Below are 24542 nucleotides of genomic sequence, written 5' to 3' on the forward strand. Positions count from 1 at the left end.
AGAAGACATGTGCTTCCTGGAATCTGTGAGGATTTCATCATTAACTCTTTTATTTAGTTGAGTCAGAGGCAAAATAGCATGCATGCTCCCCCACAGATGCCTAGTTTTATTGTGCAAGGAAGATTTATTGGTAAGGCGAAGTTTACTAGTTTAAGATTGCTGTCAGAAGAAGGAATAAAATGGTTTGGGTTGTAAGTGATTTGTAAGAAGACTGAATCACATATCTATGCTTGGAATCTTATCTGTGCAGACCTTCGGAACAAAATTATTTGATTGCTAAACTGACTTACAGATTTAGTACAAATAAAAATAACTAAAGCTCTGTGGCTTTTCTGTTTTCTTGATTTTTTAGTTATTCCAATGGAAACAGCTGGAGAACTTATATTTCCGTGAGAAAAAATTTGCTGTTGAAGTTCATGATCCACGAAGGTGAGGATCTGCGTGGTTCTGGGCATGTTATGAGTGTGCGTATAAGTTTTTGGGTGGACCTTTGGTTTTGTTTCTCTTGGATATACACCAGAAGTGGAATTATTGGACCATATGGCGACTCTGTGTGAGGAACTGCCAGACTGTTCTCCAAAGTGACGGCAGCATTTTACATTCTCACCAGCAGTGTATGAAGGTTCCAATTTCTCCACATCTTCTTTGCTAACACTTGTTATTTTCCTTTTTGTAGTTTTGCAATTTTTGCTGTAGCCATCCTAGTGGAAATAAAGTGGTATCTCCTTGTGTTTTTAATTGGCATTTTCCTCATCACTAATGACACTGAGCATCTTTCCATGTGTTTATTGGCCATTTCTGTATCTTTAGTGAAATATCTATTCAGATTCATTACTCATTTAAAATTTGCTGTTCTTGAACACTTAAAGAAAAAAAAGTTGCCAAGTTATCATCTGGAATTGAAGTCAGGATTTAGTTTTCCAAGTTCTTATTCAGTCTTCTTTGGTTGCTTTTCAGTCCTAAAATATGCTTTTATGGATGTTTGGAGGTCAGAGAACTGAGTTGCGGGTAGGGTGGGGGAGATATATGGCAAGAGATAATCCAAAGAGATAAACCAAATTCCAAGAGCCCCATTATCACCCTATTCTCCCCACCCAGTGGTTTCTGGTTTCTGCCCCTCCACCGCATGTTCTCTCTCTCTTTCCTCTCCACCATCCTCCCTACCTCCCTTCCTCCGTCTCTCCTCCACCCCTCCTTTCCCTCTCTCTCTGTCTCCCTCCCCTCCCCCTTTGTCCTCTTTTCATCTGGTACACAGACAGCACTCTGGATCTGTCTTGGACTTGGATGTCTTCAGACAATGTCATTATGTTCATCTTCTGATAACAATAGAGCCTCCAAATCTACCGAGCTCTGAAATGCTCTTTCACCTTGGAAAGGTGCTGATCCCACAGGTCTTGAATGCTTGGTCTGTAAACTATTATCACATTTGTTCCCTACAACTTGTGATGGTTATATATCCTTATGGTTTTTAACTAGTTATTTTTAGAACAACCTCTAATTTGACAAATTCCTTTTTTGCTTTTGGTTGTATGTATTTTTATGTACAGAAGGATATTACCTAGGTTATGATTGATTTTTGTCATAAAAGGAGAAAATTATAAGCTTGGCCTCTGTCAACGTAAGAGTATGTATAGGGGAAAGAAAATAAAGATGAAGATGCTTTGTTACAACATTACTCAGTGGTACATTTTGTATTGTGTTGTGCCAGAGTTGAATAATTTGAGTGCTTTCCTTGATCTTTCAGGATTTCAGTATCAAGGAGAACCTTCGGGCAAAGTGGCCTTTTTGTGCAGACGTGGTATGCAAACTCTTCTCTCATCAAGTCCATCTGGGTAATGGCAATTAGTCAGCATCAGTTTTACTTGGATCGGAAGCAAAGCAAAGTAAGTAATCGACTGTGTTACTATGGGGATAGACTCTAAGCCATTTGCTTTCTGTTCAAAACAGAAGCTTTATCAAAAAGATGCAAAACCTTGGGATTTTGTTGATATTTTATATGTATGTGTGTATATATTTTTTCACTCTACTACCAACTGTTTTAGTTTTTCTTGCATTTAATAGATGGGCAATTTGGTAAGCTGATTTAAATGTTGCACAGTAGACCACCTTTTGGGCATGTGTATGTGTGTTCACTGGTGGGAATATTGCTAGTGACATCGTAGAGGTACTAAGTGAACGATACCATGAGAAAAAAAATCACACATAGTTATTAAATATATTTTAGTTGCCAAGCTTACGTCTTGTGTTTTTCCTGAAGGGTGACACTTGAATATAGAAAAACTTGTAAATTGTCATCTTTACTGACACATTTATTTTTTGGTCACTGTGTGTGATTCATCTGAAATAAGTGCAGTCGAGTTCATTCCGTTTCAATGTTGTATACCTCTTCAGGCAAAAATCCCTTCCGTCCGGAGCTTGGACGATATTGCCATGGATTTGACCGACACGGGAACGAGGGGCTCCAAGCTGGTGAGCCTGGAGGGCAAAAGTCAGTTCATCATGGCAAGCAATGGCAGTTTAATCTCCTCAGGTAATATTTTGGGGGTTAAAAAAATACAAACCGTCCTTATTTTGTTTACTATTTAATTTTTTTAATCATAAAACACTTTTAATGCACCTGTTAACTCATTGTTTTGATAATAAGTTTATCAAAACCCACGGTATTTAACAGTTTTGAACAGAACTGGTTGTAATTAATGTAGAAAGAGCGTGAATAAAGTTAAGTGATGGATTGCCAAGTTGTAAAAGTGGCGCTAAACGCAGGATGGTGAGTGTATCCCAAAAGAAGGCTTGGAAAATGGCACTTGTTCCGCATCTCCCTCTATATAGTCCATCAGTTTCTTATGCCAATCTGTATTTTTTTAAAATTATTATTGTGGCAATATATATACAACATAACATTTCCCACTTTACTTTTTGTGTGTGTGTGTGTGTATGCTGTATGGTGGGGCTCACATTACATTCTTTTTCCATGTGACTAGCCCATTATTGCAACACCACTTATTGATTTGTGTGTGTGTGTGTGGGGTGTAAGTGCACAGGCCAGGAATTGAATTGGGTTTCCCACATGGCAGGTGAGAATTCTACCACTGAACTACCCTTGCACCTCCACTGTACTGGTTTTTTTTGCATGGGCAAACACCGGGTCTCCGGCATGGCAGGCAAGAACTCTGCCTACTGAGCCACCGTGGCCCGCCCCCATCTACTTTACTTTTAAGTGTACATTTCAGTGGTGTTCATTACGTGCCACGATCACCACCATCCATTATTAAAACTTTTCTATCACCCCAGATAGAGACTTTGTACTCATTAGGCATTTCCCCATTCCCCACCCCCACCCCAGTCCTTATTTTTTGACGCAGGTAACTGCCTACTTTTCCTTGTAATAGAAAGCGCTTGACAAACATGACTACACAGGCTGCCCCTCCCCAAATATGAACTCTGTAATCTATCACTAAATATATGTAGCTTCATTAAAATGAATTTTCCCATCTAAATCCTGTAGTCAAGTTGTGAATCTGATGCATAACTTTCCTTTTCACAGAATAGTCCTTTGCCTTGCTTGCTTTCTACAAGAACTTTCTAAATAACTATGTCAAGGAACATCTTAGCTTCTCTCCTGCTTAGAAAAATGACTTTTTTTCCTTTGGGTGTTTCTGACATATTTAAGTATTTTATCATTGCTTCCAAAGAGACTGAGCCAAAATGCATAGGCACATTTTATTACAGGCTCTGTTTGATGCCCAGAAGCATGAGAAAATGTTCTTTCAGTTTCCTTTTATTATGTTCAGAAACAAGGAGAAAAGAAGTAAACTACCATTTAATAGCAGGTTTGGCTTAAAAATCCTTTGTCCTTTCAAAAGGAAGGAAACATGCCTTGTATAAACCTTCCCTGCCCCTCTCCATCCCCCCAGGTTCTCAAGACTCAGAAGTTAGTGAAGAGCAAAAGAGAGAGAAAATCCTCGAGCTTAAGAAGAAGGAAAAGTTGTTGCAAGAAAAACTCCTGAAGAAAGTCGAAGAGCTTAAGAAGATCTGTTTGCGGGAGGCTGTGAGTGCCTTTCACTTTTTTTGGTTCTTCAAATTGTGTTTGACAACTCAGGCCAGTGTCAATTATGCCCTCTCTCTTCTGTCCTGTTTCGCAGGAGCTCACTGGCAAGATGCCAAAGGAGTATCCACTGAATATAGGGGAGAAACCTCCTCAGGTCAGAAGACGTGTCGGTACTACGTTCAAATTAGATGACAACTTGCTGCCAAGTGAAGAGGTATGAGCCCAGCGCTGAGCATTTCTATCAGCAGTGAGACAAAAAAGCTGTCACTTGAGTGCGGTTGACTTCCCTTGGTTTTTGAGTCTCTGCACGATTTTATCTCACCAATTGAAATGGAGAGCTTAGACCAAACTGAACTCTTTCTGTCATGCACATCCTAATTAAAATTGAGAATTATTTTCTCCCTACTTTACTCCCCCAATACTTGTAGAAAATTAAATGAATATTTTTTGACTTTTTTTTTTCTTTCTTTTTTTGGCATGGGCAGGCCCCAGGAAATGAGTCCAGGTCTCTGGCACGGCAGGCGAGAATTCTGCCACTGAGCCACTGTTGCAGCTCTTAATGTTTTTTTGTTGTGAAAAATAACATATATACCAAAAAGCAGTACCTTTCCAAGTCTATTTTAACAAGTAGTTATACAACAGATTTTAAAGTTTGGTATGGGTTATAGTTCAACCCTGAATATTTATAAATTGAGAAATGATATTGTAAGGATTAAAAACTCCAACATTAGACTCTTCATAAGACTAGGTAGCCTACAGCAAGGAGTTTAACCTTTCTAAAAGTCTCATTTCCGAATCTCGGTTTCCTCATCTTCGTAATGGGGTAATGATGGTACTTTCATCTGAGGAAGCCAGTGAGTATCAAATAAGATAATATTAGTAAAACACTTAGCTACAATAAACTTAAAAAAGATTTGTTAGCCAATATAGAGTGTATTTTTCATTTGCCTGTCATCAGACAATATGACCCTACCCGTGTTTCTTATAAGAAATTTAGCCATCTTGGCTTTAGGGACAGTAGTTTTTTCCATCAGTAATAAAGTGAGCTTTGCTGTTTATTGAGTGTCACTACATACTTGGCTCTCAGCTAAGCAATGCACATACATTATCCAATTCAATCATTGCTATACTTTTATAAGGTGGCTATTATCCCCACTTTACAAATGGACTAATTGAGGCATTAAAAAATTAAGCTGTGTGCCTAGGCCCCACACAACCAGGAACCACCAGAAAAAGAGGTATCAAATCCAAATTTGTCTCTAAAACTGTGCATATGAATATAACATTCTGAATCTGAGTCTTGGGTTAAGAGTCCATTGTTGAAAAAAATTATCTTCACCCGACCAATGAAAGAATGAAAGGGTTTTTCCTTCCTTGAAAAACAAAGAAGTTTGGACTGATGGAAAGTTCAAGTAAGATTGGATGAGGAAGGTCTTATCTTCTAGGAAAGTATGTCAGCATGCTTGTGCAGTAAAACTTGGGGGAGATTTTATTCTCAAAGGGTATCTGATTTAAACAATTTTATTGTTTCAATGCATGTGAGAGCGATTGTATATATCCATGAAAATAAAACAGTTTACATGAATATGTGCAGGATCCTGCTTTGCAAGGACTGGAGAGCAATTTCCTAATACAACAAAAGCTGGTTGAAGCTGCAAAAAAACTTGCCAATGAGGCAGATCTTTGTAAAACCGTGAAGAAAAAACGAAAGCAAGACTACTCGGATGCAGTGAAAAAGCTTCAGGAGATTGAAAATGCAATAAATGAATACCGAATTAGATGTGGAAAGAAACCCAGCCAGAAAGCAACAGTTATCTTACCAGGTTAGTAATAAGTAAGATACTTTTGAGCTACATACTCAGTACTCTTGACGGTATGTGGCATTTCCTAACCAGTTTGGATGAGGGGTAGACAAGAAAGAACAAGATCGAAAGTTCATTTCTTACAAAAAAGTGGTTTGGAATTTCAGATCTTACAAGCATGTAAACTTGATTTTCAGTGACATTCTCACCATTATAATACTAAACTATTATATTGCTTTAGTTTTCAGGATGAAAGTGTTTGTACAGAAAGATTTGTTCACAATAAGGCACAGACTCACACCTTTAACTGATCTGATGTCATAACAAAAAATACATTTGTCAGCACAGGGTATTAAAGAAACTGTGCCCTATCCAATAGTTCCCGAAAGGTTTTTAATGCATTTTCTTAAGGGCTTAACCATACATATGTGGATAAAGATGTACTCTTAGAATTACTGTCATTTATGGAGGCTATTTAAAGATAAAGGCTAATGTTCATGATATAATGTCAAAGCCAGAAAGGCAAGTTACAAATCTGTAGCCACAACATAATCCCAATTTTGTATGAACATTCACACACAAAGACTGATTGGGAAATATTTCAAAATATTAATAGTGATAGAGTTTCAAGTGACTTAATTTTCTTAATACTCTTCTGTATTTACCAAATTCTCAGCAGTATGCATCTTTGACTTCTTTTTTCAGGAAGAAAGCAAGCTGAGAAATCTCATATAGGTAGATTTCAAGACCAACTAGCCTAACATATTGATTAGCATTGTTTTCAGCTTTGATCATTGATAGAAATATGATCATATTTCTTTGATTCCAAGCACATTTAACTGCTGTGACATTAAGATGCTTCTTATACTAGATGGTGTGTTACAATTATACTTGGCAATATTTTTCTTCTTTTACTCGGACATAAAATAATTCTACATCTTACGGTGACATCTTAAATTTGATGAACTATGAAACTGGGTTTAAAGTATGCATGGATCTTGGGTGTATGTTTTTAAAGCAGAGATATGGCTTTTGAAAAGTGAATGCGCAGGCACAAACCCAGAAAGTATTAGTCAGCTGCAGCTGGAGAATTTAGGGTGGCTTTTGCTCTGAATGCGAGATCCAGTTGGCGTTGACAATGGTTACTTTCTGGACATTGGGCAGTTAGTAGCCCTCTTAACTTTCATGGCCATTTGTCGTGGCCCATTCATACCCTAACTGTGCAAGATTCTAGTATTCTCCTTTTAGTGACTGACATTTGGGCAGCAGATGGTGTAAATGTCTGAACATATCTTGGATAGATTTTTTTTTAAGTGTGCCTGACAGCTGACTGTATTGGCACCTTGCCTTCAAGCTCCACTGTGTGTCTAATTAAGAGGGTCCTCCCGGCTCTGATAGAGATGAGCGTGTGGGATCTGATGGGGAGAGTCCTTTGTAACATACATGGAATGTCCTGTTTGCCTGTGGCCTTGCCAATGCACATGACAGTGAATCTGGAATGATTTGCCAAAGCAGATCAACACATCTGAGATGTCTGTTTTTGCTAAATATATTATTTAGCAATGCTCAGAGTCATGGGCACTTCTAGCCAGCAGAGTTCTTCCACCAGAATACTGTGTATAGGTAAGAAAAGTAATACGTATAGTTAATATTTCTTAAGAATTTATCATGTGTCAGGAGCTGGGCTAAGGGTTTACATGTGTTATTTCATTTAAAGCTCATCTCGGCATTACGCCTAGGTATTATAATGTTTTTCCTCATTTTAGAATTGAACCAAATAATGTTGAGAGATATTAAATAATTTGCTCAAGGGCTTCTAGCCAATAAATGGCAAAACCACAACTTGAACCCAGGTATGTCTAATTCAGTGGTTCTCAACCAGCTGTAATTTTGCTCTCCAGGGAACATTTGAAAATGCCTGGAGATATTTTTGGTGGTCACAACCGGGGAGGTGGTGCTAGCAGAGATGCTGCCAGATATCTAAAAATGTGCAGGACAGTCACCCGCAGCAAAGAATTACCCAGGCCAAAATGTCAGTAGTGTTGCTGTCTAAAACCCTGGTCTAATTCAAAAGAGGGAGGTCAAAAAATAAGTTGCACTAACAGGAGATTCTCAAATGCGGGTTCAAGTGTATTTTATAAAACATTTAGCATCTATGACAAGAATGGCATGATTTCCCTTTCCTGTTTGTTGGTTGCAAGTCCTCAGTGGAGAAGAAGTTTTCATCCAGTGTAAGAAACTAGATTGAAAACTGATGAAAAATCTAAACTGCCTTGAAGTTGGTTCCATATTAAGAAAGAGTTCAGTGTAATATTTGTACAATATATCAGATGTTTTTATGTTCAGTAATAAACGAATCAGTTTCTTACAATAGCTCATTATTCTTAATGCACTATAGTTAGTTAGTTTTATCTAATTAAAAACTAAGTGTACTCCATTGAGAATTGCATTGTTAAACTCACTATAGGGGTATAAACACACAAGTATACTAAAGGCAGTTTTTTTATCCCCAGATGACATAATCCCATCAGAGAGCAGCTCCTTGTCCGACACTACCACCTATGATGACCGTAAGTGGCTCCCTCCTTCGTTTAAATTTTTTTTATATATGCTGTAAGATTAAGGGTTTTTGTTTTGTTTTGTTTTTAGTTGAGTAAAGCTTACTTGTTACTCTTGGACAATTTGGTGTAGTTAGCTTATGCAAAATGGTTGGTACGAGGCAGACAGGAAAGGGGGGTGTGGTTAATCTCTCTTCAGGTTAATTCAGAGTTAACAACCAGCACCATGCAAAGCACATGACCCCAGGGGCTAAGAATACCATACCAATGAGCCAATGAGGCTCTGCCGAATTTTTTTTTTTTTTTTACTTTTTATTTTGAAATAGTTATAGATTTATGGAAAGTTGTATAAGAAAAGTACAAAGTGTCCTTCACCCAGCTTCCCCCCAGTGAAATGATGACATCATATATGTCTGGAGAACAATATCAAAACCAATACATTATCATGTAAACTTTGATTATTGTTCTATTCTGGATAAGTAGAAGTATATTCTTTTTTCCTTAGAAAGAAAAACACATTTTAGAAATTAGGTTCCATGTTATTTTGTTAGTCATAGAGGTAGGCCATATCTATTATACTGGCCTCTGTTCAATGCATTTCATGATGAAATGGGTTTCATAACAAGTGATAGTCTTTTCATTTTAATCCTCTTGTGCTCAAGCAGATGAGTTGGTTATGAGGGTGATTTGAAGAACTCTGGGAAGCTACTAACTCCCACCCAACCCCTACCGCTTTATCTTCCCCTAAAGTTTATGGTGCATGAAATTCCACCATTTCAGAATTCTTTCTTTGAGTTGACATTTGGTCAGCTTGCCATTCCTCTTTGAAAATGCAATTATCAGTGGGAGACAAGTCTCTAATGACAGCGTAAATTAGTTTTCAGTTTTATCCCTTTCAACCAAAGAGGACTAACAACTTTAAAAGTAAAGATGAACATACAACGGACTACTGAGTGGCTGCAAGAAGGAATGAAGTTGTGAGGCACGCAACTAGGTGAATGAACCTTAAGGACAGTATGTTGAATAAAATAGAAACAAAAAGACAAATATTATCATGCCTCATTCATATGGATTAACTATAATATACAAATTCAGAGAATTGAAGTTGAGAGCATGGGTTATCAGGTTGGGGCCTATTGTAAAGGTTCTTAGATTGTAAGCTCTTATAGCAGTCACATATATTTAGGAGTTTTTACTGCTATTTCTAAATTCTGAGATACTGAGCCATTTGTATATAACCTGGTCATTACCTGAAACTTTGGGTATTTGTGTGACACCTGAGATACTGAGAGCACTGAAGCTATGAAAATCAGCATTACCCCATTCAGCAACAGTTTAAAAAGCTGAAAAAGTGATCAGACTTTGTCTAGAGAAATGAATGAAGCTGATCTGGATAGGACTAAGGTAAATCAGAATACTGGGTAAAGAATGATATTGCCCATATTTTCAAACCTCAACCTCTGTGCGAGACCAAAGGGAGAAATATTTATTTGGTACAAAATTTATATTTTGGACAACACATTATCTAATCTAACTTAAATGATCAGTTTATTTGAACACAGTAACTACATGGAATCTTGAATAGAGCATGAGATCTTATTGGTTTGTACCCCAATAAGTCTCAGAGTAATTTGAGCAGGGAATAAAAAGGTATTTGCAAAGTCCTCTTGGGGGACTGAGAGAAAGGAGGAAATATTCACCTTCTCCATATGGGAAATTTCTCATGTTCTCACAAGCAGTGGGGACAATCAGTTCAATAGGCTGAGCTCCCAATCTTGGGCCTCGCCCCTATGAGGCTTATTCCTGCAAAGGAGAAGCTTGACAGGTGAACTATCCTAGGTGGGACATGACTCCCAGTGGTATAAATCTCCCTGGCAATGTAAGACCTGACTCCTGGGGATGAGGCAGGACCCAGTATTATAGGAATGAGAAAGCCTTCTTGACCAAAAGGGGGAAAAGAGAAATGAGACAAAATAAAGCTTCAGTGGTTTAGAGATTTCAAATAGAATCAAGAGGTTACCCTGGAGGTTATTCTTATGCATGATATAGATATCTTTTTTAGTTTATAGTGTATTGGAGTAGCTGGAGGGAAAGACCTGAAACTGTTGAACTGTGTTCCTGTAGCCTTGATTCTTTTTTTTTCCATTAGAAGGAGATTAATTTTTTTTGGGGGGGGTGCATGGTCTGAGAACTGATTCTTGAAGAAGACTGTATTATTATATAGCTTTTACAATGTGACTGTGTGATCGTGCAAATCTTGTCTGATGCTCCTTTTATACAGGGTTAAGGACAGATGAGTAAAAAAAAAATTAGGATAAGGAATAAATAAATAATAGGGAGAGATAAAGGATAAAAATTGGTAGATTGAAATACCAGTGGTCAAAGAGAGGGAGGGGTAAGAGGTATGGGATATATGAGTTCTTTTTTTTTTTCCTTTTTATTTCTTTTTCTGGAGTTATACAAATGTTCTGAAAATGATCATAGTGAAGAATGCACAACTATGTGATGATATTGTGAGCCACTGATTGTATAATACAGTTGGACTGTATGTGTGTGGATATTTCTCAATAAAAATATTTTTTAAGAAAAGTAAAGATGCAGTGCCTGCCCATGCAAAAAGAAAAGATGAACAAAAATAATCCAGGTCAACTTTCTGGGCCAACCTTCTCTTGGCCTTTTATATGCTGGGATTTTTCTTTAATACAACTTTAGAAAAGTCACAGTGTTACCTATTCCACTTGAGTGACTTCTTTACACAGAGTGGCAACTATTGAATTGACAAAAGTTGACTCAGGCCCCAGGAGAGTACTTAGTAATTTCTAACATATAAAATATAAAAATTACTTTCCTGACAGTTAGGTACTTCTAAAAACATCATTCCTGGAAGAAGACTGTTCACCAGAAGTTCTGATTTCTTTTCTGAAGTGTTGGCAAAATATTTATTTACTTGTTTGTTTACCTACTTATTTATTCATTCATTTTACTTGTTATAGCTAATGACTCCTTCATACTTGCTGGACAACGATCAAATTCAGTCCCTCATTCTCCAAGAATTCTTCCCCCCAAGTCTCTTGGTATTGAGCGAATCCATTTCAGAAAGTCGTCCATCAACGAACAGTTTGTGGATACCAGGCAATCCAGGTGAGAGGTCTGTAGGTTCATGCCTGGCAGCTATGAAATCTTTTCTCCAAAATAGCCAAAATGCATCATGTATTATTTGTCCTTTCAAGTGTTATCTTGCTCTTTCTACTTATGAGCAAACTGAAGCACAAAAACTAACTCAAGTTTTTATGGTTGACAGTAAGAGGACATGTTTTTTAAGAGATCTTTTTAAAAAGCATTTGGCTGTTTTCTTGATTTTAAATTCTATTTAATTTCTGTTAAGTTATAGAAACATTTATTTGAATTAGGCTCAGGTGTCTGAAGTTCAGTTTCATAACCCATGCTCTGAGGAAGCTGTCATTAAACACCACTGGGGCGAGCCAAGTGACAGGGCTGACTTCTGATCCCACAAATGAACATGGGACTTAAATTCTTTTTTTTTTTAAATCTATAAAACAGATACAACTGTATTCTCAGATGGCTCAGATAAGTATTATCTAGGCATTAAGACCAGGTTTTTAAAAGATGATAGACCAGCAATTCCCAGAATTTGATTCCATGGATCAATCAACTATATATTTTAAAATACGGCCTAATTTGGGATTGCCAACTTTTTACTTTGCCTAATCAGAATGTTGAAACCAACAACTCAATGATTTCATAAAAGAAAGAACATTTAATTATCAAAAAGACAGTCATAATAGTAGTAGAAGTAATAATAATAATAGAGATGAAGTTGGTATTTTATAGAGCACTTACAAAGAGTAAGACACTGCTTTTATGTGTGTTCACTAATTGAGTCATTACAGCAACCTTGATAGCAATATTGTTACCAACACCATTTACAGATAAACACACTGAGGATCAGAAAGTATCAGTAACTTCTTTGGGTTCATCAACTAGTAAATGGAGAGAATCAGAATGTGAAAATGTAATCTGGCTCCAAAGCATGTGAAGTGACTTTATGTCAATATGTTATATTGTGTCTCAGCAAAGATGGAAATTAGACTCAAAATAGGAAGATTAATTCTACTAAGTAAATTTTGATTCATGACAATAAAAGCCACATTTTATATTTCTAATTTGTCAAAGACCAGTGAAAACTTCTGCACATATCAGCCCCAGTTTGTGGATTGGCATTGAAGAAATTGTTGCTTTCAAGAACGAAGATCCAAGGGGCCAGAGCCTGTGCTGTCTGAAAGGGTAGCCAGCAACTAGCCACATGCGGCTATTTTTAACATTAAAAATTCAGTTTCCCCTTCCGTACTAGCCATGTTTCAAGAGTTCAGTAGTCACGGGTGCAGGTAGCAGCTCCCTTATTGGGCTGCACACACAGAGAACACCCCCAGCATCTCAAAAAAGTCCTACTGGACAGTGCTGAACCACACATCTGGTCTGTGACGTTTGCACTGCAAGAGCAGAGCTGAGTAGTTGCAAAAGATAGCATATGGTGATGATATTGTGAGCCAGTGATTGTGCACCATGTATAGAATGTTTGTATGTCAAGAATGTTTGTATGTTTGTTAAAGTTTACAATAAAAGTATTTTTTACAAAAAGACAGCCTATGGTCCACAGAGCTCAAAATGTCTACTATCTCGCCCTTTACAGAAAAAGTTTGCTGACCTCTGCTCTAGTTACTTACGATCTACTATCTACTACAACCATTGCACTCTTTTTAAAAGTCTTATTTTTTTCTTTCATATTTACAACTCAAGAGAGTTGGACCACATGTGCTTTTCCTAAAACATGTACAAGATACAAAACCACACACCCTTCCCATTTTCCTCCCCAGCTTATAAACTCAACTAACGGTGAATTTGCCCTAAATGTTGGAAAGCTTGTCATTTCCTGGATTTTTCTTTTTGTCATTACAGAGAAATGTTATCGACCCACAGCAGCCCTTACAAAACGTTGGAGAGGAGGCCTCAGGGAGGCCGAAGCGTGCCCACCACGCCAGTCCTCACCCGGAATGCCTACAGCAGCAGCCACTTGGAGTAAGAGTTTCATTCCAGTTGCTTTTGCACTGTTGCTTCTTGTTTTACTTTATCATGTTTTTTTTTTTAATTATTTAAATAGCTTTTCTGCATCTGGACCCTGTATTTATGGGTCAGCATTTTCTTCTGATTTACAGTTTCAAATACAGAAAAAAAAAGGAACTCTCAATTTGTTTGGGTTGTATTGGATTTCTTGCTCCTTTATTTCCCCAACCAGAGAGTACCATTCTTGTCCTAGGAAAAAATGAAATTTGCTATTTGGTGGTGGTAATGAAAATAATGCTTATAGCAACGTTTTGAAATGTATTTTTATATGCACTATATTATTCAGTCCCCATGGCAAGCCTACTGTGAGGTAGATATTGGATAGTGTTATCATCCTCATTTTACAAAGTAGGGAATAAGGCTCAGAGAGGTTAAATACCTTGCCCAAGCTCACATAGCTGAGAAATGGCAGAGGCATGACTCAATGCACAATCTCTGACATCAGAGCCAAGGCTCTGATCCCCTGTGGAATGCTGCCTCCACCCTCATTTAATGTCTGTTAGTATCTTTTTGGAGAAGAGAACCCTCCAAAGACTTGGTTGTTGTGTTTTTTTTTTAAAAATTCCAGAATCGTATGTAGGCTGTGCATCATTAGTTTATCTTCCCTACCTCAAGAAAGAATGTGGCTTGCACAGTTGACAGGACCTGGTTCATTTGTCATTTTAAGTGTAGAGTTGAACCTAACATGGGCAAATGGATTCAGATGTGCAATTAGCTTTGGAACTCTTAAAAATCCTGTTGCAATCCAAGAGCTATAAAATCATTCATCCTGATGCTCTTTTTTCCTTACCTCTGCCCTCCTGTCCCTTCGGCTTTACAAGTTTGCCTTTCTCCTCTTTCAGACCTGAATCCTCATCTCAGCATCACCGCCAGCGCAGTGGAAGCCTCGAGTCCCAGTCCCACCTGCTCTCTGAGATGGACAGTGATAAGCCATTTTTCTCCCTCTCCAAATCCCAAAGAAGTAGCAGCACGGAAATCCTTGATGATGGGTCTTCCTACACCAGCCAGTCAAGCACAGAATATTACTGTGTGACGCCAATTACCGGCCCGTATTACACCACCCAGACTCTGGACACGCGTTCCAGGGGTCGGAGAAGGTCCAAGAAACAGAATGTTTCTACTTCAAATTCAGGAAGCATGCCCAACTTAGCACAAAAGGAGAGTTTGAGGAATGGTGTCTACTCTAAGAGTCAGGAGCAGCCGTCTTCCAGTTACTATATTGCCGGGTACCCGCCATATGGAGAATGTGATCTCTATTACAGTGGTGGCTTTGTCTACGAAAATGACTCTGAAGGACAGTACAGTGTCAATCCCTCCTACCGATCCTCGGCCCACTGCGGATACGACCACCCAAGGGACTACAGTAGGTCCTTTCACGAAGACGAGGTGGACCGGGTGCCCCATAACCCATATGCAACTCTCCGACTGCCAAGGAAGGCTGCTGCTAAGTCAGAGCACATCACCAAAAATATCCACAAGGCCTTAGTCGCAGAGCACCTGCGTGGCTGGTACCAGCGGGCCTCTGGGCAAAAGGACCAGGGGCACAGCCCACAGACTAGCTTCGACTCGGACAGGGGATCACAGCGATGCCTGGGGTTTGCGGGGCTGCAAGTACCCTGTTCCCCAAGCAGCCGAGCATCTTCCTACTCTTCAGGTAACAGTACAGAGGAGGCACATGACACCTGGATTTGCTTTACTACATTACCCAAAACCCTCTACTCAAGCATTACGAGACCAGTACCCAAGGTCATGAGAGCGATAGCCATTCAGTATAGCCACAACGAGAATTGTCATTGTAAAAACTGAGTTGTTCACCAGTTTCCAAAGGACATGGCATACATGAGTACGATGAAGCCAGTTTTTTATTCAAAGCCAACAAATATTTATTGAACACCTACTATATATGCTGCCCTGCATTAGGGGCTTTCACATGTTTTATCTGTTCTAGGCCTGGCATGGACAGCCACATCTCTTAAATATGTTCAGGTCATTGAAATTTATTAGTTATTTTAAAATATTAGAGTAAGCTCCTGAGCCCAAGCAGGAAACTTTGCAATTACACATCCATCCCTGTTCCCCACTGGCAATGATCATCTAAAGGCTGTCTATTTTGAATGCTCAGATACCTGCATAAGACTTGCAATAATTTTAATAGGAGCTGACATTTATTAAGCACTGTTCATGGCAGTGTTCTAAGTACTTTGCGTGACTTAATTCAGTGATGGTATATACTCTCCTTTATGGCTGATTTAAGGAATCTTCAAGGCTAATTTTGATTTAGAGAATATGTTCCCTTTACACCATGACTTTGGCCCCTAACTATCTTTTGTTGAGGACTTACTGTGTACCTGCAGTTAAGTAATTTAAATAGAGAAATGGGGGCAAGGAGAAGTGTTTGCCTATTGTTTCATTTACTCAGCAAACAAGCAGACACTACCAAGATGCTGAGGAGCCAGTGTTACGCAGTTCCTCTCGGTGAGGCACAGTCTAGTTAGCAGCCAGAGGTATAAATGAAAATTAAGCAATTTAAACACTCTAAGAAATGAATAAATTCTTGGGCTGCAAGGAATCCTGAGGCCAGTGAATCTTGCCCCTTCTCAAGCATGACACCTTCGAGAGATGTAGTACAAGGTTCCCAAATCATTGTGTAATAGTCTGTGAAAACTGTACCTTTAAAAGTTTCATTGTGGACAAGAGGCATTTCTGTGGAGATTTCTGTTTGGGCTCAAGTGCTCTTGTATTTGTTCAAGACTTTGGACTTCTGATAGGGCTCTCTCATCTATTACTACATCTAATGTATGAAAAGACTCCTATAATGATTTCTTATTGTTTATGGCTCTGGCTAGAAAACGCCTTTCCTCCTCCACTGAAGTTCAGAGCATTGCATGCATAAATTTCAGAAACCAAACCTGGTCAGAGTGCTGCAAGGAGGGCTGAGATTCCCGTGGGCATACCTCAGGGCACAGAGCTGGGTAATGCCTCTTTCGAAAGGGAGGCCCAGGGAGAAGCAGGTGTAACTCAGGAATCTTAACATCCTGGCAATTGGCTTAGTGTCTGGGGCAGAGGTGCAAATGGAGTGATACTTCCTCACGTGAGCCTTGCTGACGTCACCTGGGTTTAGTCCTACAGACCAAAAGGCATCCCTTTTGAAGGAATTTGAGGAATGAAATCAGTGATACCAGAATTTCCCTTTGGAGTTTTCCTCATCCCTGTCTACATTTTATAGCTTCAAAATGTTTTGCAATATGCATGCGTCATTCTTGTGGGGAGATAAGTTTCCAGTTATTGCCAAGTCACGTGGTCCCTTCCAGCCACCTGAAGTCTCTCCCAGTGACCCAACTGTAGAGCTAATGACAGCTGCCGTTGATTGGCAGCTTGCCATGTGCCGCATGGTATTGCTCAGCACTTTATATGCATCATCCCATTTAATCTTCGCAGCAGTTCTGTAAGGTAGATGCTGTTTGTGTTCATTATTACATAATCCCAGTCTTGCAGCCAGGGCAGCTCTGACTTAGAGAGTTTAAGCAATCCTGCCCAGGACCCACAGCTGGTTAGTAGTAGAGTGGGGATTCTGTCCCAGCTCTTGACATAACATCTTAGTCAACGTGTCCCACTGTCTCTGACTTGGAGTTATGAAAAGTTCTTAGAAGCTCAGAGTGAGAGTGTTATTTCTTTTGGTGAAAACCACTTGGCATTTAGGGACGTGGAAGAGCTTTGAGATGTGTTTGTACCACTCTGGTGCTTTGCAGGTGAGAAGTAAGGGTAGTAGGTCAGTAGCCAGGAATAGAAAATGGAGAAGAACAGGAAGGATCCATGAGCAGTGCTGGTTTTTTGAGTCTTGCATGACCCACATGGCATTGTGGATGCCTTAGTCATTCGAGGTGGGGAGCAGAACTAGTTTGATAAGGAAGCCAACAGATGCCCAACAGTGAGGCATTTATTGAACTTTGCCCCTAAATTATGCCCTTGTCTTGTTCCAGTTCAGTCCTTCTGTAGACTAAAATCTCTTTCTTTCTGAAGAAAAACTTCTTTCTGAAGTTCTTCATTGCAAATTCCCTCCTCTTTTTTATTTAAGGCAAAAATACGCCTTGATCCTGCTAGTTAGCTGCTAATGTTAATTTGGCTGAGAGACAGGCAAGTCTCCACAAGTCAGGTTATGGAATGCTTTCCCTCCAAAAGCCCCAAGATGCTCAAACTCCTCACCATATCTGTATGACTGAAGCCTTGTGGACCTGGCCACTGTTGCCGGAATGAGAAAGTTCTTTCAATACGTGAAAGGTTGTTTTATTTCCTAGTTTCACTGAGTTATTTTTTACAGTATGTGTTTCCATTAACTTTTTTTTCCCATTAGGGATAATCACATTTGTTGAGTGCTTACTCTGTGCCAGGCACTGTGCTAAAGGTTCTCATATTATCAACCATTTAGAGGATACATTTATACTATTATTTCCACTTTACAGATAAAGAAACTGAGCTTAAAGAGGAAAAACTATTTCCCTAAGGTCACGCAGCCAGTTTGGGACTAAGTCGGAATAGGAACCCTGTTGATTCCAAGCCCTGGCTGTTAATCTCTACTCTGAGTGCCATTTGGCCATAATATATGAATCTACATGACTTAAAGATTTTTTCATTTTGAATATTTCCAGTAACTTTATCTCTTTTCGTTTTCATTTCTAGTGTCTTCTACAAATGCTTCTGGGAGCTGGAGGACCCAGACAACCATAGGGCTATCTGAATATGAGACCCCCGCACATTCTCCTTATACCAGTTGCTATGGCAATGTCTATAACCCTCTGCCTTCTCCAAGCAGGTGAGGAAGCGATGCTCTAAAATCCTAGTAGCCTGTTCCTCTTCAAATGAATGTAGGGCTCTTCCTTTACTTTTTGAACACTAAGTAATATAACCTCAGAGGATGGAGAACTATGGCCCATAGACCAAATCCAGCTACCAGCTGTTTTTACACCTAAAGTTTTATTGGGAAACAGCCATGCACATTCACTTACATATGATCCGCGGTGTCTTTCAAGGGAAGAGCTGAGTAGGTGAGAACTATGGCCTGCAAAGCTGAAAAGACTTACTACCTAGTCCTTTAAGAAAAGTCTGCTGACCTTTGATCTAGCTCCTTCATATTTGATTCTGTTCTTGAAGTTCTATACATTAAAATTCTGAGTCTGAAGTTTTTGGGTTTTTTTTAATTGCAGTATTTGAGACTGTATTATTGTTGATATGTCCCTTGTAGACTCTTCTGGAACATTGCAGGGGGAAAAAAATCATTTGGCTGAAAGTCAATACAAAATATCTCTACTCCAAAAAGGGCTGTTCATACCAAGATTCCTAATAGACAGTTGGTGGGCTTGATTTCAAACATTTGCTGCCTTTTTGTGTCTGACCCTATGTTCTTTAAGAAGCAACAGACGCAACCAGCTGTCCTCTTTGTAAAAGTAGTTCTTTGTAAACCTTTAGAGGAAATATACAGGAATGATTTGTAAAAATGCGATTTTAAAACTTTATCTTGCAAAGTTAATCATATGTTTTCAATTCTCACACAGGTGGGGGTAGGTTTAAAGAGGTGATTTTTCCCTATCACTTTCTCAGAATAAAATCCATATCCATGGTGCCAAGAAATAAAACAGTTTCTGATTTTTTGTAGAAAATTTAATTTTGCCCTCTTTATATCAGAATGCTTCAGGCGTATCAGATTTACACAGACTATCACTTAGAGTGGTCTCTATACTGATGAATTGAAGAGGTTCACAGTTTTTTGTTAAAGCACTTACTGCCAGAAACAGATTAGAAATAGTCAACTCCAAAAGGCTTATTTTTATCTCCGCATTCAGCAGGAGTTTTTCTTGGCTTAAAATATTAGGCCAGTTGTCTCAAGTCAACAAAGGGTGTTGCTCAAAATAGAATTCTAATGAAAATAAACCTCAGAAAACATCAGATAGCTTGGACTTCTGTAATTAAGGCTTAAAAAATGAGTAGGCATGAGAATCAAACTGGCGTTGGCCCAAAATTTGAGCTGAACTTTTTCGGTTCAGCTCTAATAATTTTGTATAATACTTTTTGCAAAGAGCTTTCCCATTTGTATAATTTCTGCTTTTCCTTTTTTTTTTTAACTCAGAAATGAAATAAAACATTCAGTGCATAAGATAGTGTTAATATCCTTAAGAGCAGTTTCATTGAACTCAAAAAGGTAATACTAAATATTCTTAGAGAAAATTTGTTTCTTATTTAGTTTGCCAGTCTATTTTAGCTGACCCAAGATGGCTTGATAAGGCAGTCTGATGTCAAAAAGAGACACAGTGTTCAGGAAATTAGAAGCTATTTAAAGATCCCTATTGTGTGTTTGTGTATAATATATGAGCTCACTGTGGAAAATAAAAGGACAAATAAGTTGGAAATAGTTTACTCATAATTCCACCATTCTGAGAGTAGCCAACTATTAACATTTTTCACCCCTTTCTTCTATTTTTTAAAATATTTTTTTAAAACAAGGTCATAATGATATATATACATATACGCTTTTATGTGTGTGATGTTTTATCTGAAATTCTACATCCTGGTTTTTTAACTTGGTTATAATCATGTTCCCATGTTCTTGAAAAACTCTATAAACCATTATTTTATCTGGCCAATATATTTCACTCAATTTGCATGCCATCTTTTACTTAACAATCCCTTCTTTTTTTGATCATCTGAGTAGTTTTCAGATTTTCTTCTTTTATTGTAATCATTCTGCTATAAATATTTGTGTGCAGAATATTTGTCTGAAATCTAAATTATTTCCTCAGGATACATTGCAATAAGAATTCATGGATTAAATTAAAATGTTTTTTTTTTTAAGCTCTCACTTCCCAGAAAGATTTGCCAATTTACCATCCCAACCAGAGAGTATGGGAGTGCTTATTTCTAATAATTTATTTACTATTTACTTAGGATTTTTTAAAATTAGGAATTTTAAAATTTAACTTGGCCTAGTAACAGAAAAAGAAATCGTTCATAAAGCTTTAGAAATTTGCTCTAAAACTGTGTTTTCAAATAACTTTTTTACTTTTACTTCCTGATTTCCATTTCCCTTCCTCTTCCTTATCTAATTCTACCTACCACTAGGCAAAACCAAGGGCTTCTGTCCCGGAGAATGGTTGTGTCTTCAGAAATGAGATCAGTTTTAAATTCTCTTTTACTAAGTGTAGCCAGCTGTAGTAAGTACTGCCCCTTACATTTGTGTGTTGCTTCTTGCATAGCAGGAGTTTTGCTTGCTCTGGCTGATGTGTGAGGTTATGAAATCTGACTTTGTTTTTATGTTAGATGAAAACACTAAATACTTAGAATTGCATAGTACTTTTCCCTCTCTTCTTCCAGAGGCTTTTTGTCACCTTTATTAAAACATGAAAATAAATTTTTTGAAAATCTACTAACTATCTAACCTATTTTAACCTACTATAATAAGGGTGAGGTTGTATTTATTTGCATAATAGAATGCTGTTGTTTGTATATACCATCCAAGTGTGCCTATGGTTTTTAAATGCCATGCTGTTTGCTGTCAGTTTACACTTGACTTATAAGTGTGAAGCAGTGTCCCAAGATGCCCCGACATGTCCCCCTAAAAATATTCCTTTGTCTCTGAGGAAGGCATCTAATATATTCCCTTAATTTGAAGAATCTTAAAATGTGCTAAGTGTACTTTTTAGAAGTTAAAAATATGACTCACAGCAACTGAAAATCGGCATGTGCCAAAGATCTCTTTCACTCATTAATGAGAGAACTAGCAGAAATGGTAGAGTTGGTTCAAAGAGAATTCAAGAGAGACTGATTTCGACACACTGAAAGAGAGAATCTGAGAATATTACTAAATTAGATGCAAAACCAGTTTACATCCAATAGGGTGATAGAACTGAAGCTATAATCTTTTCTGCCAGTCAGAAATTATTTGTATTTCTTCCCAACAAAAATCTATGTCAACATGCAATCTCCCACAGTCTGGGTCCTAATCAAAGGTAAATAATGAACAGAGGAGTGTCTCCCAGAGAATGAAGTAATCCTTGCATGGGCCTGTTAGACAGTACTCCAGTAGGATATTGAAAGGTCACAGTCATCCTTCACCTTATTTCCAAGTTCTGGATAAACGTTCTTAACAGTGCTTTCTACTAACTTCTTTGGATGTAGTAGTCTCTGTACTCTTAGCAAAAGTGACACTCGTAGTAGTAACTTTTTTTGTTTCCTTCAGTAGACAGTACACGGGGACCAGTCAACTGGACAGTACGGATGGACACCAGTTGGGAGGCAGCTTGGAGAGTAACGAGCAGAGGCTCTTTTGGCATGAAGATTCAAAGCCTGGAACATTAGTCTGAACTGCAGTTGAACATCTTGACCAGCCACTGCATCTGACACTAGCGTGCCTTGCAAAACCGGTTCCTCTTCCCAGGAGGCCATTGGCTTTAGATACCCCAAAGCATCAGAGGTGGAAGAGAAGACTTCAGCGGCCCTGGAAGTGAATCCGCACAAAGCAGTACAAAGTCCCTGAAAGATGACCTTTAAGCTCCCAGCACTAAATCTAGCAGAGCAAGGAACTGATGACAAGAGAGGACCCAGTTGGAAGGCTTTGTCAGTAGCAAGCACTTTTTTCTAAGAGAATAAAAGTTATTGAAGGGAAACATCAAAACTGTGAAACATGTGGTAAGGGTCTCCAGTAGGAAAGAAGGAAAGGGGACATGTCAGAGCACAATTCAGAATGAGGAGAGACGGGAAACCTGAAGCTCCTTAGTCATTGCTCACCATCACACGTTTGAATTTGTGAGGGGATAAAGAATCACGCGCTATTTCTCCACGGACATGGACAAATCAAAACAGTATTGGAAAATTACTTGAAGAGAGAAGTTGGATTTTCATGAAGTTCTGAATGAGTGTAAATGTTTTTAGGATATTTTAAAGAGTGATGTTTTTCATAAACACCGTAAAATGGGTTCTGGAAAGACTCATTGCTGTAGCATCCTGTAATATAACTTTATAGTAGCAGTTTGGGGAAAATGAAGCAGTCCACTGAATAATTGATAAACTCTGCTTGGAGAATTTTCTAAGGTACAATTTCATTGAGCTCCTTTTTTCTTTCCACACCAAATGCATAATGAACTGTTAATTATTCAAGCTGGTAGCTCTCCAACCTGGCTGTCATTTGAAACGGCAGACTTGATATGGAAAGTGTTTATAATCGTGAGTTTGAAAAAGTATTTGAAGGTGATTCAAAAAGAACCCCAAAACAGCAAAAATTAAAACCACATCACTTTAGATGAATCGTGTGCCTTAAAATGGTAAACATTAGAAAATGAAGCATTATCTGGATTCCACAGGTAGTTCGAAGTCACCAAGTGACAGAAGTAAGATCAGTCATAAAACAAACAAACAAAAACACTCCAAGCTGCAGTAGATTTAATTATGAGGCTAAAACTACCTCATACTTTTCTTGGAGGAACTAATTAACTATGGTTTTCTGTAGATGTTTCTTTTTTAGAACGAATGATTCCATATTCCAGATTGAATCTTTTGTATCATCTTTATTCTGCTTCATAATTCCATAAAAGGTGCTCCTTTGCCCCCTTTTATACAGGTTCTTGTTCATATTGTGAAGAGACATTTCTGAACAACTTTTTTGGAACATTTTCTATCTATATTCCAAAGCATGTAATATATACATAAAGATGATTTGTTAAACTGGTCCTTGTCATTTGTATCATTAGAAATGAAGTTTGGAAAAAAAACTGGAAGAAAACAGATGCAAAAAAAAAAAGATAACTTATTCCCTTTTGCATATTTGTATAGCCTTCTAGAAACAGAAATACCTTTTTGCATATTCTTTTACTGTTCTGACTTTTTAAGACCTATTATTTTTTTTACATAGGTCAATAAACTAAAGGTGTGCTACTGAAAATGTTTACGTGTATATTTTCAGGGTTCATACAAAGCAGCTTAAAATGCTCCCTGTTTCAAGTAATCATATTGGGCAAGATTTCAGATTTTTACTTATAGTATTACCATATTTTATTGACTCCAAATGCACTTTTCTTCATATTTACATCTGTGAAATTGGAAGGCATCTTTCAATTGATGGTGTGTCCTAGCTGAATTGGCAGTGTTTTTTTTTTCTTTCTTAGTGAAACATAAAATAATGCTGTGTCTTACAATAAAGTCTCAGAATTGATAAAATATGGTAGATTATTGCCTCACTGAGAAAGATAGATGCAAATTTCTATGCTTCCTAATCTTGGGAATGTCGTTTATTTGTAAGAGATAATTCAGAGTGCTTTCACTGACTGGCAAGCAAGCAAGATCTTTTAAATCCAAGAAAATATTTCACCTGACAGCTTTTGATCCTGCATACTGGGGAGAAGGGCCTGGGCAATGAACTATAGGAAAACCTTAATATTGATATTTCTGTGTGTATATCTTACTTGAAAACATATGCCTATTTAAGAAATGATATGCTCAAAATTGGAAGTATGCCTTGAAAGGGAAAATAGTATTTGTCTTCCAAGCAGGAAAAGAAGGCATAGATTTGGAAGCACAGCAGGCCTACTGCATGATTTCCCCCATATCTTTTTGAAAAAAAAATATCTCAACCACATTATTGGTATGCTTATTTTAAAACCAAAAAGTGGTAAAGGTAAATTTTCAACATGTAAGCATTCTCTTTATTATCGTAAAATATCATAAATTAATGGTAAAAAGTTTTAACTCAAATCTGAAACAAATACCTAACATAAAAACTTAATTGTGCCCTGCAATCTCACAGCCCCAGATGTATTGATTGTGAACTTAGTGCATGTTGTTTCCGATTTTTTTTCTATGTGTATAGTCTTTTCTTTTAAAGAACATCATTTTACAATGACAGTTCTACAATTTATTTTTTTACATAGCATTACTTGGGCCTTGCTCTGTATTGATACATATTGATCAACCTCCTAAGGTAGTATGTTTCATAAAGTGATTTGAAAAATT

The 24542-nt window shown here is 37.9% G+C and overlaps 1 protein-coding gene across 9 annotated transcripts in view; it reads left to right on the forward strand.

Annotated features, from left to right (window-relative positions):
- FRMD4B (FERM domain containing 4B) overlaps window positions 1-23475 on the forward strand; it is a 362040-nt gene extending 338565 nt beyond the window's left edge. For 8 of the 9 annotated variants that reach the window (XM_077128740.1, XM_077128741.1, XM_077128735.1 and 5 more), the window contains 12 exons: window positions 353-429; window positions 1745-1883; window positions 2392-2530; window positions 3915-4048; window positions 4143-4262; window positions 5643-5871; window positions 8364-8420; window positions 11402-11549; window positions 13386-13505; window positions 14393-15204; window positions 18228-18360; window positions 21778-23475. In XM_077128740.1, the coding sequence (XP_076984855.1) occupies window positions 353-429; window positions 1745-1883; window positions 2392-2530; window positions 3915-4048; window positions 4143-4262; window positions 5643-5871; window positions 8364-8420; window positions 11402-11549; window positions 13386-13505; window positions 14393-15204; window positions 18228-18360; window positions 21778-21901 (2232 nt within the window). In that variant the 3' untranslated portion in view covers window positions 21902-23475. The remainder of the gene's footprint in view (window positions 1-352; window positions 430-1744; window positions 1884-2391; window positions 2531-3914; window positions 4049-4142; window positions 4263-5642; window positions 5872-8363; window positions 8421-11401; window positions 11550-13385; window positions 13506-14392; window positions 15205-18227; window positions 18361-21777) is intronic. The other variant, XM_077128736.1, reaches the window with a different exon arrangement.
- Window positions 23476-24542: the final 1067 nt, after the last annotated feature.

Source organism: Tamandua tetradactyla, chromosome 15 (genome assembly GCF_023851605.1).
Source record: "Tamandua tetradactyla isolate mTamTet1 chromosome 15, mTamTet1.pri, whole genome shotgun sequence".
Taxonomy (NCBI): Eukaryota; Metazoa; Chordata; class Mammalia; order Pilosa; family Myrmecophagidae; genus Tamandua; species Tamandua tetradactyla.